The 16,713-nt window shown below is 41.2% G+C and overlaps 1 protein-coding gene across 1 annotated transcript in view; it reads right to left on the reverse strand.

Moving 5' to 3' along the window:
* The window catches only part of LOC133611408 (serine/threonine-protein phosphatase PP1-beta catalytic subunit-like), a 43,353-nt gene that overhangs the window by 6,504 nt on the left and 20,136 nt on the right, over positions 1-16,713 (reverse strand). Inside the window, exons 2-5 of the mRNA XM_061968149.2 lie at positions 14,907-15,038; positions 5,413-5,643; positions 5,226-5,330; positions 5,082-5,153 (exon numbers count right to left, since the gene is read on the reverse strand). Of these exons, the coding sequence (XP_061824133.1) occupies positions 5,082-5,153; positions 5,226-5,330; positions 5,413-5,643; positions 14,907-15,038 (540 nt within the window). The remainder of the gene's footprint in view (positions 1-5,081; positions 5,154-5,225; positions 5,331-5,412; positions 5,644-14,906; positions 15,039-16,713) is intronic.

The raw sequence follows: 16,713 nt of genomic DNA on the forward strand, positions 1-16,713 counted from the left end.
TGGATTAATATTGGCCTGTAGATTACTGGATCGCTAGGAGGACGGTTGATGAAGCATGGTAGCGGCGGTCATGACTCGTGAGTAAAGCGCGTTCACTTCAACCTACCACTAACTTATCAGCGTGATTGACTGAGGGACTTTTGAGGAGGAAATATTATTGTGTTACAAACTTTTATGTGGTGTTGCTTCCTGATTATTCAAGCTGATTATTTATTTACTTAAATCTACAAAGGATGAAACAAGCTTCACAGAGCCCTGGCTGAACGAGCATGTATCAGACACATCGGGGTCCTTGGGCGGATTCTCGCTCATCCGTGTCTTTCTTTGTTGGATCTGTCCCCGTCTCTGGCCGTGCTGCCCCCCCCCTACCCTAGCAGACGATGGCGTGGAGCACCACAGAGGCCATTGCGGTGTATGTGGGTGTAGAAATTGTGTTTTTGTCTTGTTTTGACGCCGGTAGCCTTCCCGGGCGCTTTAGCTCCAATGGCTTCCTGATGCTCTCCAGGGACAGGCCCGTGGTTTTCCTGCCATGGCGACCCACCAGCGTCGCAGAACTGGCCACGTCCCTCACTATCACGTCTTTGAGTGACGTCTATTGGCCTTGACCGGGATGAACGTTCCACATCACGGTTATTGTGACCAAAGCCGTTATCGTTGTCCAATTTTTTCCAAGTGTCAAAAAAATCGGGATTTTTTTCTAAGTGTCAAAATGTCGGGATTTTTTCTAAGTGTCAATGTCGGAACATTTCTGTCAAAATGTCGGAACATTTCTGTCAAAATGTCGGAATATTTTGAGTCAAAAAGTTGGGATTTTTTCTAAATGTGAAAAAATCTGGATTTTTTCTAAGTGTCAAAATGTCTGGATTTTATCTAAGTGTCAATGTCGGAACATTTCTGTCAAAATGTCGGAACATTTCTGTCAAAATGTCGGAACATTTCTGTCAAAATGTCGGAATATTTACTGTCAAAATGTCGGAATATTTTGAGTCAAAAAGTTGGATTTTTTCTAAGTGTCAAAATGTCGGGATTTTATCTACCGGTAAGTGTCAATGTCGGAACATTTCTGTCAAAATGTCGGAACATTTCTGTCAAAATGTCGGAATATTTACTGTCAAAATGTCGGAATATTTTGAGTAAAAAAGTTGGGATTTTTTCTAAATGTGAAAAAATCTGGATTTTTACCAAGTGTCAAAATGTCGGAATATATTCTGTCAAAAAGTCAAGATTTTATCTAAATGTGGGCTCTGAACCGAGGATGTCGTTGTGGCTTGTGCAGCCCTTTGAGACACTTGTGATTTAGGGCTATATAAATAAACATTGATTGATTGATTGATTGATTGTTTTGTTGTTTGCCTATGCATGGTGCAATCACATGTGTGCAATATGTATTATTTATTGCTCATTTTTTGGTTTATGTTATTTTACTTCTGTAGCCGTATCTAGAAATGGTGACGCTGAAGTGGCTGCTGTTTGCATCAGTTCTGCTCTTTGAATGTCTTTTATGTATTTTGTGCTATTTAATGTTTCAGTTTCCCTCTTGTTGTTTTCCCTTATTTTGTGGACTTTTTGTATCTGCACTGCAACCACATTATTTTACCGTTGTGGAATAAAAAAAAGTCTATTATATCTTATTATAAGATCCTACCCATGTCTTTTTTTTTTTTTATGCGTAGCAGCGGAATGTGACAGCTCGCACGTGTCATAATTCCGACGGTCAGCTAGATGAAAAAAAAAAACGCAGATAGCTGTACTGATTCCGGTACTTTTTTGGGACCGACCAAATCCAAATGATTTCGGACTTAGACAAACTTTAATGATCCACAAGGTAAATTGTTCCACACAGCATCTCAGTTACAAAGGATAAGGATGGAAATGACAATGCTCACAAGGGCACAAAAAGAGGGCAAAAACAAAAGGTATAAACTATTAGACTAAAAATGTACCATAGTAGCAATATATATATATATATATATATATATATATATATATATATATATATATATATATATATATATATATATATATATATACCCGTATTTTCCGCACCATTAGCCGCACCTAAAAACCACAAATTTACTCAAAAGCTGACAGTGCGGCTTTTAACCCGGTGCGCTTTATGTATGGATAAATATTAAGATTCATTTTCATAAAGTTTCGTTCTCGCAACTTCGGTAAACAGCCGCCATCTTTTTTCCCGGTAGAGCAGGAAGCGCTTCTTCTTCTACGCAAGCAACCGCCAAGGTAAGCACCCGCCCCCATAGAACAGGAAGCGCTTCTTCTTGTACTGTAAGCAACCACCCGCCCCCGGAAGAAGAAGAAGCGCGCGGTGCATGCTGGGATATGTGACGTTTCATTTCCATTTGTGTGTTTATGTAAAGACCCCAAAATGGCTCCTATTAAGTGTGTTGTCTGTCTAATTATAAATAATGCAGACGAGGCGTGTTAACTGAGTTCTCAACATTTACTCACAGCGTGCTCATAACCACATTCTAACTGCCAGCATACAACAACGCTTCTCAGGGCTACCGCGCATGCTCGTAACTATCGTTGCATGCTGGGTAGTGTAGTTGTTATATTTGCTAGCTCATAACATCACATTAAGAGACACGCTTACGCGCTTAATTCAATACTCGCCGTCATTCCGGGTGGATTGACAAAAGACCTCCAGCCGCTAGATATTGGTGTCAACAGGGCATTCGAAGCTAGACTGCTAACTGCGTGGGAACAATGGATGACAGAAGGCGAACACACCTTCACTAAGACAGGGAGGCAGCGCCAGACGACGCCAACATCTGCCAGTGGATCGTAAATGCCTGGGCAGATATTTCGGTCACAACTGTGGTCCGAGCTTTCCGGAAGGCAGGATTCACAGAACTGCTGGATAACAGTGACACTGACTCCGATGACTTCGACGAGACGGAACCGGCCATTTTGGATCTCACATTTGCCCAACTTTTCACTTCGGACACCGAAGACGAAGGATTTACGAATGAAGAATAACTTCAGAAAGTGAGCGCTATGTTTATTTTGTGTGTTGTGACATTAACGTTCGAGCAACATTATGTTGCTATTGCTCTGCACTATTTTGAATTTTACTATGTTTGTGATTGCACATTTGCGTACATTTTGGGAGTGAACAGAGTTGTTAGAACGCTGGTTTTTAATATATTATTGAAGTTTGACTGACCTATCTGACTGTTTTTTTGACATTCCCTTTAGCGCAGCGTAGGCGCGGCTTATAGTCCGGGGCGGCTTATAGGTGGACAAAGTTTTGAAATATGCCATTCATTGAAGGTGCGGCTAATAACCCGGGGCGGCTTATAGTGCGGAAAATACGGTATATATATATATATATATATATATATATATATATATATATACACATATATATATATATATATATATATATATATATATATATATATATATATATATATAGTTGTGCTCATAAGTTTACATACCGTGGGATAATTTATGATTTCTTGGCCATTCTTCAGAGAATATGAATGATAACACAAAAACCTTTCTTCCCACTCATGCTTAATGGTTGTGTGAAGCTATTTATTGGCAAATGACTGTATTTACTCTTTTCAAATTAAAATGACAAAAGAATACTTTCTTCAAGCTGTCATTGATGTTAAAGGGGGCAATACACGGTATTAACAACTGGGGTATGTAAACTTTTGATCAGGGTCAATTGGGAGTACCCAAATGACCCTGATTGAAACTTTTATTAGTAGATTGCACAGTACAGTACATATTCTGTACAATTGACCACTAAATGGGAGTACCCAAATGACCCTGATCAAAAGTTTACATACCCCAGTTATTAGTACCGTGTATTGCCCCCTTTAACATCAATGACAGCTTGAAATCTTTTGTGGTAGTTGTGGATAAGGTTCTTTATTTTCTCAGATGGCAAAGCTGCCCATTCTTCTTGGCAAAAAGCCTCCAGTTCCTGTAAGTTCTTGGGCTGTCTTGCATGAACTGCACTTTTGATATTGAGGTCAGGAGATTGAGATGGCCACTCCAGAACCTTCACTTTGTTCTGCTGTAGCCAATGACAGATCGACTTGGCCTTGTGTTTTGGATCATTGTCATGTTGGAATGTCCAAAAATGACCCATGCGCAGCTTCCGGGCTGATGTAATTTCCAGGTACCAGGAACTACCGTAGTACCGTATCGGTTCAAATGTCAACCGTACCCATCCCTGGTACTCGGTATACATCCCTAGTGCTGAGTGAACCTTGAACTGCTATTTGAGTCTGCTACTGCAAGGTAGCGGTAGCATAGCAACTAAAACTACGCACATTTTTGCCCTGGCTGCTCGTTACAATTGATCACAGGTATATTGCTTTGCTGAGTGTCTAGAAAAGCGCCATATAAATCTAATTCGTTATTACAAATATCAATATTATATAAGGACTGTTTTCACTGCTGGACTCTAGAAAGAGGTTCTGTAACAGCTTCTTCCCTCAAGCCGTAAGACTCTTGAACGCATCATAATTAAATTATCCCCTCAACTCCCCCCAAAATGGATAAACTCGCTGGAATAAAAAAGACAATATAACATACATTCATAAACGTGGACGCATGTGGAAAAGTGCAATATATTTATCTGTACAGTAATCTATTTATTTATTTATATATATTTCTTTATTTTATATATATATATTTATTTATTTTATATATATGTATTTGTATATTATTTATATATATTTATTTATTTGTATATGCACCTTATTGCTTTTTTATCCTACACTACCATGAGCTTATGTAACGAAATGTCATTCTTATCCGTGCTGTAAAGTTCAAATTTGAATGACAATAAAAAGGAAGTCTAAGTCTAAGTCTATTATTATCATCTCCACTTCCCTACAGTCTTCATAGCTGAAACATTGTACTTTAGGACACATTGCTTACTACTTAAACACCGCTTACTTCCTTAAACAGGTAAGAATGTTACCGTACTTAAAACAGTTGAACTCTGGAACAGATTAAATCCATTTCTATCATGTACCACTGCACTCATGTTAATTAACGGTTATGTCCTCACATAACATCTGAAAACAAACGCATACCTGTATCAGGCACATCTGTTGGCCTCATAATCCTGCGGATCTGCTCCATAGACTGCAGGTCAGGCGAGAGTCCTGCAACACACGCTTAACTTCAGTTCGGTAGGAGAAGTAGTCGTTGAAGATGAGCTGCAGGAGCATTTATACCTCCATGGCAGCAGAAGATCTTCTCATCGATGATAGCAGCAATAGGCAAGCAGTTGAAGCAGTCTGTGAAGGTCTTCCACAGCTTTATGTTGAACCTGCGCTTACCTGGTGGGAGTGCAAACACAAAAGCCTATGAGCAGTTTGTATGATGACTCAAGCGTGTGTCTGTGTTTTTATTAAGACGCACACTCGTCGTAGAAGCCGTAGATGCGGTTGATGGAGGCACACTCGTGGTTGCCTCTGAGCAGGAAAAAGTTTTCGGGGTATTTGATCTTGTAGGCCAGCAGCAGGCAGATGGTCTCCAGCGACTGCTTGCCTCGGTCCACGTAGTCGCCCAGGAACAGGTAGTTGGCCTCAGGGGGGAAGCCACCATACTCGAAGAGCCGCAGCAGGTCCGTGTACTGCCCGTGGATGTCGCCTGGGGACAGGATGGGGAGATGATTCGACAAACTCAAGACGTTGTATATTCCAAGCACACTTTGCTTGTCACAGTTGAGCAGGTTTGGCACACCTGCAGCTCTTCAGCCTCCTTGTTGTGGGAGAATATATATATTTTATCACATTTTTTTTTTTAAAAGGAAAATAAGTTCTATAATTTCCAACTGCCTATAAGGCTGTGAATAGGGATGGGAATCGTTTAGAACCGGTTCCCAGTGTATCATGATTTACCATGAATTGATTAACATGGACCCCGTCTTAAACAAGTTGAAAAACGTATTCGGGTGTTACCATTTAGTGGTCAATTGTACGGAATATGTACTGTACTGTGCAATCTACTAATAAAAGTTTCAATCAATCAATCACTTGGAATCGCTTGCCATTTTTTCAAACGGTTCCCTTAAAGGGGAACATTATCACCAGACCTATGTAAGCGTCAATATATACCTTGATGTTGCAGAAAAAAGACCATATATTTTTTTAACCGATTTCCGAACTCTAAATGGGTGAATTTTGGCGAATTAAACGCCTTTCTATTATTCGCTCTCGTGACGTCACATCGGGAAGCAATCCGCCATTTTCTCAAACACATTACAAACACCGAGTCAAATCAACTCTGTTATTTTCCGTTTTTTCGACTGTTTTCCGTACCTTGGAGACATCATGCCTCGTCGGTGTGTTGTCGGAGGGTGTAACAACACGAACAGGGACGGATTCAGGTTGCACCAGTGGCCCAAAGATGCGAAAGTGGCAAGAAATTGGACGTTTGTTCCGCACACTTTACCGACGAAAGCTATGCTACGACAGAGATGGCAAGAATGTGTGGATATCCTGCGGCACTCAAAGCAGATGCATTTCCAACGATAAAGTCAAAGAAATCTGCCGCCAGACCCCCATTGAATCTGCCGGAGTGTGTGAGCAATTCAGGTACAAAAGACCTCTGTAGCACGGCAAGCAATGGCGGCAGTTTGTTCCCGCAGACGAGCGAGCTAAACCCCCTGGATGTCTTGGCTCACACCGTCCCTTATGCCACCGAAGATGATCAAGAGAAGAATATCGACCCTAGCTTCCCTGGCCTGCTGACATCAACTCCAAAACTGGACAGATCAGCTTTCAGGAAAAGATAGCAGATGAGGGTATGTCTACAGAATATATTAATTGATGAAAATTGGGCTGTCTGCACTCTCAAAGTGCATGTTGTTGCCAAATGTATTTCATATGCTGTAAACCTAGTTCATAGTTGTTAGTTTCCTTTAATGCCAAACAAACACATACCAATCGTTGGTTAGAAGGCGATCGCCGAATTCGTCCTCGCTTTCTCCCGTGTCGCTGGCTGTCGTGTCGTTTTCGTCGGTTTCGCTTGCATACGGTTCAAACCGATATGGCTCAATAGCTTCAGTTTCTTCTTCAATTTCGTTTTCGCTACCTGCCTCCACACTACAACCATCCGTTTCAATACATGCGTAATCTGTTGAATCGCTTAAGCCCCTGAAATCCGAGCTAATGTCGCTATAGCTTGCTGTTCTATGCGCCATGTTTGTTTGTGTTGGCATCACTATGTGACGTCACAGGAAAATGGACGGGTGTATATAACGATGGTTAAAATCAGGCACTTGGAAGCTTTTTTTTTTAGGGATATTGCGTGATGGGTAACATTTTGAAAAAAACGTCGAAAAATAAAATAAGCCACTGGGAACTGATTTTTAATGGTTTTAACCCTTCTGAAATTGTGATAATGTTCCCCATTAACGATTCTTCTGGGTGGGGATGATGTCATTACACGTGCGTAGTGACGTCAGATCGCAAAATGGCTCAACCCGGGCAGAACAAACTAAATTTGACTACATTTTACAAGAAAAGATTGCAACAGCGCTACTTTTAATAATTACTTCATCAAGAGGAGGACATACGAGCGATATGCTGAAATATTTTGAACACACAGCATGCAATAATTATAAATGAAAGTCGCGTTTTCGCTACCTGCCTCCACACTATTATTAGTGATTCCCAGAGCCCAAAAAAAGTCTGCGGGCTATAGAGCGTTTTCTATTCGGGCTCCAGTACTATGGAATGCCCTCCCGGTAACAATTAGAGATGCTACCTCAGTAGAAGCATTTAAGTCCCATCTTAAAACTCATTTGTATACTCTAGCCTTTAAATAGCCCCCCTGTTAGACCAGTTGATCTGCCGTTTCTTTTCTTTTCTCCTCTGCTCCCCTTTTCCTTGGGGGGGCACAGGTCCGGTGGCCATGGATGAAGTGCTGGCTGTCCAGAGTCGGGACCCGGGGTGGACCGCTCGCCTGTGCATCGGCTGGGAACATCTCTGCGCTGCTGACCCGTCTCCGCTCGGGATGGTGTCCTGCTGGCCCCACTATGGACTGGACTCTTACTATTATGTTGGATCCACTATGGACTGGACTCTCACAATATTATGTCAGACCCACTCGACATCCATTGCTTTCGGTCTCCCCTAGAGGGGGGGGGTTACCCACATATGCGGTCCTCTCCAAGGTTTCTCATAGTCATTCACATCGACGTCCCACTGGGGTGAGTTTTTCCTTGCCCTTATGTGGGCTTTGTACCGAGGATGTCGTTGTGGCTTGTGCAGCCCTTTGAGACACTTGTGATTTAGGGCTATATAAATAAAGATTGATTGATTGATTGATTGATTGATTTAACCGCTCCTATCTCATCCCAGCATCAGTAACGCTAACGAGTCATCTGAATAGAGCAAGTACTAGCTCACCGCCTATCATGTTAGTGCTATTATTTGTTAAAAGGAAAAAATGCCTGCTCATTTAGATGAGCATGACAAGAAACAGATTCTGATTGGCTCCGAGGCAGGCAGTACTCGCTCCAGTTCTGTCTGCCGCTAGATGAAGGTCACCGAGCAGCAACTGAGTCTGTGGTCAACAGCTTGCATCTCTTCGCTGCAGTACACACTCCCAATTTTCGGTAGGTGAAAGTTTAATTCTAGTCAGAAAAAAGTTGTATGTTTTCCTCCAACATTTTCACTCAGTCATCTCCATTATACAGGTGAAACTCAAAAAATGTAATATTGTGTATAAGTCCATTAGTCTCAGCAATGTGATACTAATATGTGATATTAACTCATTACATGCAAAGTGAGATATGTCAAGCCTTTGTTATAATTTAGATCATCGTAGCATACCGTTTTTGAATCCCCACATTTTCTGAGATATTCGAATCAAGGTTTTCATAAACTGTAAGTCATTATCAGCAAAATTATAATAAATAAAATGCTTGATATATCTCACTTTGCATTTAAAAAGTTAATATCACATGTTACGAAATGTTACATTCTTGCGTAATTTCCACATGATTTATTTTGTTAAATGTGCCTCTTAAGACCTCACTGTATGTAGGCTTTGTGAGGTCATGTTACCTCTACACTAAACTAAATTGATGCTAACCCACCTATTTTTTTCTCTTTCTTTCCAAATAGGAATCGATAAGCGAACCGTTAAGCAAATTGAATTGGAACCGGAAAAATCTTATCAACTCCCATCCCTAGCCATGAATGTATACAGGCTGAGAGTCCTGACTGGTGATTGGATGATGGCGAATGTGTGTGTGTGTGTGTTTGTGTGTATGTAAGTGTGTGAGAGATATGTCTGCACGGCAAAATAAAATACGGCACACCCTAAAACATTTTTTTTTTCATGTGAAAACAAATTAAAGTAATATATTGTATGAATACATAGCCTATTATATGCGCATTATCAACTAGTGATGCACGGAAAATTTGACCACAGAAAAAAATACTTTAATCACCGAAACGGCACTGTTAAAAAAAAGAAATTGTGATGACGTCAACAAAACGCACGCGATTATCTGGCGCAGAAGTGGCATGTCTGCTTTATGGACGTACTTTTAATATATCTGAGTAGAGATATGCCCGCTGACAGCGACCTACAAAATGTGCAATGTACAAATATTAAGGAGAGAAAGGTTGGAGCAGCAGTGCCAAGCAGGTGTGACATCAGGCTCACTGCAGCTCTTGCTGTTCGCCCCGGACATGGAACGACAAAAGTAAAGAGTCTCCAATAACACAAGAAACATATGCAAGATTTGTTGCTAGTCTGTTTTGATTTTTTTTAAAGAAGCACTAAAAAAGGATTGGAGAAGTAAGCAGCAACAATTGAAAAATAGAGCAAAACAATAAAATATATGCTAATACTAATTACTAATAACAGACTTGTTTTTAAATGTATGCATTTTTTTTTTTTTAGCTATTTAAAAGAAATTATGCACTATCGCTGATTATGCAAATTGTATGATTATGTCATATTGATAATAAAATAAAAATAAAAATAAAAACTAGAACAGCCTAATAGCTAGAACTAGTATGCATATATCTAAAAAAAGGCTTTTTTTAAAAAGAAGGATTTTTAAGCCTTTTTTAAAAGCATCCACAGTCTGAGGTGCCCTCAGGTGGTCAGGGAGAGCGTTCCACAGACTGGGAGCGGCGGAGCAGAAAGCCCGTTCTCCCATTGTTCGTAGCTTGGTCCTCGGAGGTTGGAGGAGGTTAGCCTGTCCGGAGCGGCGGTGTCGTGTGGAGGATTTTGGGGCGAGTAGTTCTTTGAGTTAGAGGGGGGCATTTCCATGGAGGCACTGGTGGGTTAGTAGGGAGACTTTGTATTCAATCCTGAGTGGAACAGGAAGCCAGTGAAGGGATTTGAGAATTGGTGTGATATGGTCGGATTTCCGCACTCATCAGGATCCTAGCAGCACTATTCTGTATGTATTGCAGCTTCTGGATGTTCTTGCTGGGGATCCTGACAAGAAGTGCGTTGCAGGAGTCTAGCCTGGAGGAGACAAAGGCGTGGACGAGCCTCTCGGCATCAGGGAGAGTGAGTGAGGGGCGGAACTACAGCGCTAATTGCTAGCCGGCAACTAAAATGCTCATCGTTAGCTATCTTAAATGCTAACTTTAATACATTTTATGTTTTTGTATTAAAACTGCAAGGTACAGTGAGGTTAATGCCAACGCCATTAATCAACAAGCCTGCAGTGTGTTGAATCAATGTTAGTGTATTCAAAAACATTTACATTTGTGTAAAAATAATATATATACAAAAAGTCCAATCAAGTAAATATTTTGCGACCACCCTGCAGTACATCCGCGGACCCCCCTGTTGCAGACCTCTGATCTAGACCACAAGGAAGTGTTTGAAATGGAGAGGTAAATCGTTGTAGGTATCATTTAAATTCAAATTCTAATGATTGGATATCACACCTTTTAAGACCCCGCAGATACCCCGAGTACATAACATAACCGCTCCACTAGACCAATGACATAATATCAAGCCACACCCTAACAGCCTATGTTGTTTGAATGACTACTTCTGGAGCCAAAAAGTGATAGTTGTGGCCCAGAAAATGCTTGCTTCAGTGCTTTCAGGAGGTATACTGAATGATGTAAAGACATTGCATGTGTGTATGTGTGCCTCGCAGTGACAAACACGAGGAGGCCATGTGTGAGAGTGTACGTCTGTGTGTTTGTGTGTGTGCGAGACACAGAGCGACCCAGGCAGGCACTGTGATGCAGTCTGGTTATATAAGAAAACTCAGAGCTACAGCAAAATAAATAGACTATAACTCCTGTGTGTGTGTGCTTGCTTGTGTATAGAGTGTTGGTTTTCTTCTGGCGCAGCACATTCAGACTTACAATTCTGCTTTCTGCCTGAGCTGATACCAAAGTCATCTTACCTCGTGAAAAGATTTTGGTGTGTTTTTAGTTAATACATCAACATTTCTTGTGAACAACCCAAAGTGTTTCTGTGTGGAGTTTGCATGTTCTCCCCTTGACTGCGTGGGTTCCCTCTGTGTACTCTGTTTTCCTCCTTCCTCCAAAGACATGCACCTGGGGATAGGTTGTTTTGCAACACTAAATTGGCCCTAGTGTGTGAATGTGAGTGTGAATGTTGTCTGTCAATCTGTGTTGGCGACTTGTCCAGTGTGTACACCACCTTCTGCCCAAATGCAGCTGGGACAGGCACTATACACAACATAGAATAGAACTACCGTATTTTCCGCACTATAAGGCGCACCTAAAAACCACAAATTTTCTCAAAAGCTGACAGTGCGCCTTATAACCCGGTGCGCTTTATATATGGATAAATATTAAGATTCATTTTCATAAAGTTTCGGTCTCGCAACTTCGGTAAACAGCCGCCATCTTTTTTCCCCGTAGAAGAAGCGCGCGGTGCATGCTGGGATATGTGACGTTTCATTTCCATTTGTGTGTTTATGTAAAGACCCCAAAATGGCTCCTATTAAGTGTGTTGTCTGTCTAATTATAAATAATGCAGACGAGGCGTGTTAACTGAGTTCTCAACGTTTACTCACAGCGTGCTCATAACCACATTCTAACTGCCAGCATACAACAACGCTTCTCAGGGCTACCGCGCATGCTCGTCACTATCGTTGCATGCTGGGTAGTGTAGTTGTTATATTTGCTAGCTCATAACATCACATTAAGAGACACGCTTACGTGCTTAATTCAATACTCGCCGTCATTCCGGGTGGATTGACAAAAGACCTCCAGCCGCTAGATATTGGTGTCAACAGGGCATTCGAAGCTAGACTACTAACTGCGTGGGAACAGTGGATGACAGAAGGCGAACACACGTGACGTTCACCAAGACAAGGAGGCAGGGAGACAGCGCCAGACGACATTTTGGATCCCACATTCGCCCAACTTTTGAATTCGGACAACGAAGGAGAATAATTCGAGGGATTTATGAATGAAGAATAACTTCAGAAAGTGAGCGTTATGTTTATTTTGTGTGTTGTGACATTAACGTTCGAGCAACATTATGTTGCTATTGCTCTGCACTATTTTGAATTTTACTATGTTTGTGATTGCACATTTGCGTACATTTTGGGAGTGAACAGAGTTGTTAGAACGCTGGTTTTTAATATATTATTAAAGTTTGACTGACCTATCTGACTGTTTTTTTTGACATTCCTTTAGCGCAGTTAGATGCGGCTTACAACACCGGGCGGCTTATAGGTGGACAAAGTTTTGAAATATGCCGTTCATTGAAGGCGCGGCTTTTAACCCAGGGCGCCTTATGGTGCGGAAAATACGGTAGTTTGGTTCTTCGTATGGCCGTTATAGTCATATATTAACATTTGCTAAAAATGCTTAATTTTAGCTTAAAATAATAACGCACAGTAAGGTTAGTGTGAAATATACCTATTGATATATTCATGGCGTGCAGGTCTTGTTGTGAATTTAGTTTTTCTGCAAAAACCTTCACAAAGGTGGTTTCAAAACAACTTCAAAGATGCGTTATCCTTTACATTTCAGTCGACTTAATTTACTGTAATTTTAGTCAGCTAAAATGTAAATGACTAAAATACGACTAAAACTAAGATACATTTTAATCAAAAGACTGACTAAAACTAAACTTAAAGGCCTACTGAAACCCACTACTGCCGACCACGGAGTCAGATAGTTTACATATCAATGATGAAATCTTAACATTGCAACACATGCCAATACGGCCGGGTTAGCTTACTAAAGTGCAATTTTAAATTTTGCGCGAAATATCCTGCTGAAAACATCTCGGTATGATGACGTCTGCGCGTGACGTCACGGATTGTAGAGGACATTTTGGGACAGCATGGTGGCCAGCTATTAAGTCGTCTGTTTTCATCGCAAAATTCCACAGTATTCTGGATATCTGTGTTGGTGAATCTTTTGCAATTTGTTCAATGAACAATGGAGACAGCAAAGAAGAAATCTGTAGGTGGGAAACGGTGTATTGCGGCAGGTGTTGTGCCAGATAACGCACCCCCGCCGTAGAATGCACCCCCTGACTGTTGTGCCGGATAACACAGCCGGTGTTTCATTGTTTACATTCCCGAAAGATGACAGTCAAGCTTTACCATTGGCCTGTGGAGAACTGGGACAACAGAGACTCTTACCAGGATGACTTTGAGTTGGATACACAGACACGGTACCGTGAGTACGCATGCAGCTGCAGCTTCCAAACATTTGATCGCTTGCCCATACGTGCGTGCCGCTATGTGCATGTCACGTACGTAACTTTGGGGACTTTGGGGAAATATATGTGCTGTATGAACTTTGGGGAGGTGAACGGTACTTTGGGCTGTAGGATTGAGTGTGTTGTGCAGGTGTTTGAGTTGTATTGGCGGGAGGTTTTTGTTATGCAGGATTCATTTGTGGCATATTAAATATAAGCCTGGTTGTGTTGTGGCTAATAGAGTATATATATGTCTTGTGTTTATTTACTGTTTTAGTCATTCCCAGCTGAATATCACCCGCCTCTCACAGCATCTTCCCTATCTGAATCGCTCCCACTGCCCTCTAGTCCTTCACTCTCACTTTCCTCATCCACAAATCTTTCATCCTCGCTCAAATTAATGGGGAAATCGTCGCTTTCTCGGTCCGAATCGCTCTCGCTACTGGTGGCCATGATTGTAAACAATGTGCAGATGTGAGGAGCTCCACAACCTGTGACGTCACGCTACTCGTCTGCTACTTCCGATACAGGCAAGGCTTTTTTATCAGCGACCAAAAGTTGCGAACTTTATCGTCGATGTTCTCTACTAAATCCTTTCAGCAAAAATATGGCAATATCGCGAAATGATCAAGTATGACACATAGAATGGACTTGCTATCCCCGTTTAAATAAAAAAATCGCATTTCAGTAGGCCTTTAAAACTGCTGTTAAAATTAACAATGTATTTCATAGCATTACATTGCCTGATTACATAATATTTTCAAAATACAGAAAAACGTATTCGTATTTTCTGGGGGGGAAAAAAATAATAATTTAAGGAGTTTAGCCGAAACACCACAAAAAAAAAATGGTACATGCCCTTGTCTGTAAATTTGAGAAAGATTGTTTGAAGACCATGACCACCATCAAGCAAAATTTATTTTTAGGGGAACTGCGGGCTAATAATACTTATTTATATCCATCCCATCCATCCATCCATCCATTTTCTACCGCTTATTCCCTTTTGGGGTCGCGTGGGGCGCTGGAGCCTATCTCAGCTACAATTGGGCGGAAGGCGGCGTACACCCTGGACAAGTCGCCACCTCATAATGAATGGAAACTCCTGTGTATGGCGAATATCAGTTCGACTGCAGTTGCTTGAGGAATTTTACACATTACTGCCCCCTATAGGCCTGACGTGGAGCAATATCAACCACAATTACCGTAGGAAAAGAGTGAACACTGACCGCAGATCTTGAGTGGGGCCTCCAGCTCCAGCAGGATGGGCTGGCTGAGGAAGATCTCCCGGGATTTGATGCAGAGGCCTCGCACCTCTGCCTCGGTCATCTGGACTATCTTCCCCGGGCGACATCCCCTCACTGGGGCACATAGAACGACAAGGGTCACATAGCATCACTTGTTATACACATTAGAGCTTAAACTGTGTGTGTGTGGTTGTAGTGAGTGTGGAGCTTAGTGCCACTGCTGGGCCATCGCTCTGAGTGCAGATTTTTACTATGTGAAAATTAGAATGTGCTAAAAGTTTTCTCGCGTCAGCAGCTGGCAAAGTCGAGAGATAACGGGCAAAGACGTATTTTACGGCCTAAAAAGTGTCTGGGATGGGCTCTCTCTCAATCATGTGACATGAGAAGTAAGGAGGGACACGATGAAACGTTTAGTCAGTCCTGGGGGATCTGATCATCGTATAATCGTCATCAAGGACCGCCATAATAACTCACTGAGCTTCAAGCACACCTGTGAAGTAAAAAAACATTTCAGGTGACTACCTCTTGAAGCTCATCGAGAGAATGCCAAGAGTGTGCAAAGCAGTAATCAGAGCAAAGGGTGGCTATTTTGAAGAAACTAAAATATAAAACATGTTTTCAGTTATTTCACCTTTTTTTATGAAGTACATAACTCCACATGTGTTCATTCATAGTTTTGATGCCTTCAGTGACAATCTACAATGTAAATAGTAGGGATGTCCGATAATATCGGACTGCCGATATTATCGGCCGATAAATGCTTTAAAATGTAATATCGGAAATTATCGGTTTCAAAATTATCGGTATCTATTTCAAAAAGTAAAATGTATGACTTTTTAAAACGCCGCTGTGTACACAGACGTAGGAAGAAGTACAGAGCGCCAATAAACCTTGAAGGCACTGCCTTTGCGTGCCGGCGCAGTCACATAATATCTACGGCTTTTGACACACTCACAAGTGAATGCCATCCATACTTGATCAACAGCCATACAAGTCACACTAAGGGTGGCCGTATAAACAACTTTAACACAGTTACAAATATGCGCCACACTGTGAACCCATACCAAACAGGAATGACAAAACACATTTCGGGAGAACATCCGCACCGTAACACAACAGAACAAATACCCAGAACCCCTTGCAGCACTAACTCTTCCGGGACGCTACAATATACACCCCCGCCCCCCTAACCCGCCCACCTCAACCTCCTAATGCTCTCTCAGGGAGAGCATGTCCCAAATTCCAAGCTGCTGTTTTGAGGCATGTTACCGTAATAAAAATAATGCACTTTGTGACAAAAATAATAAAAATGGAAGTGTCATGTTGGCACTTTTTTCCATAACTTGAGTTGATGTTGTTCTCTTATTTTGGAAAACCTTGTTACATTGTTTAATGCATCCAGCGGGGCATCACAACAAAATTAGGCATAATAATGTGTTAATTCCACAACTGTATATATCGGTATCAGTTGATACCAGTATCGGTAATTAAGAGTTGGACAATATCGGAATATCGGCAAAAAAGCCATTATCGGACATCTCTAGTAAATAGTCATGAATACAATAGTCATGAAAATAAATAAATTGCATTGAATGAGAAGGTGTGTCCAAACTTTTGGCCTGTACTGTACATATACATATACCGGTACACACACATAAATACATATATATGTATATATACATAGATACAAACATATATACTTTATATATATACATATATACTTTATATATATATATTTTTTTTTTGTTAAGTACATAACTCCACGTGTTCATTCATAGTTTTGAAGCCT

This window comes from Nerophis lumbriciformis, linkage group LG08 (genome assembly GCF_033978685.3).
Source record: "Nerophis lumbriciformis linkage group LG08, RoL_Nlum_v2.1, whole genome shotgun sequence".
In the NCBI taxonomy this organism is placed as follows: domain Eukaryota; kingdom Metazoa; phylum Chordata; class Actinopteri; order Syngnathiformes; family Syngnathidae; genus Nerophis; species Nerophis lumbriciformis.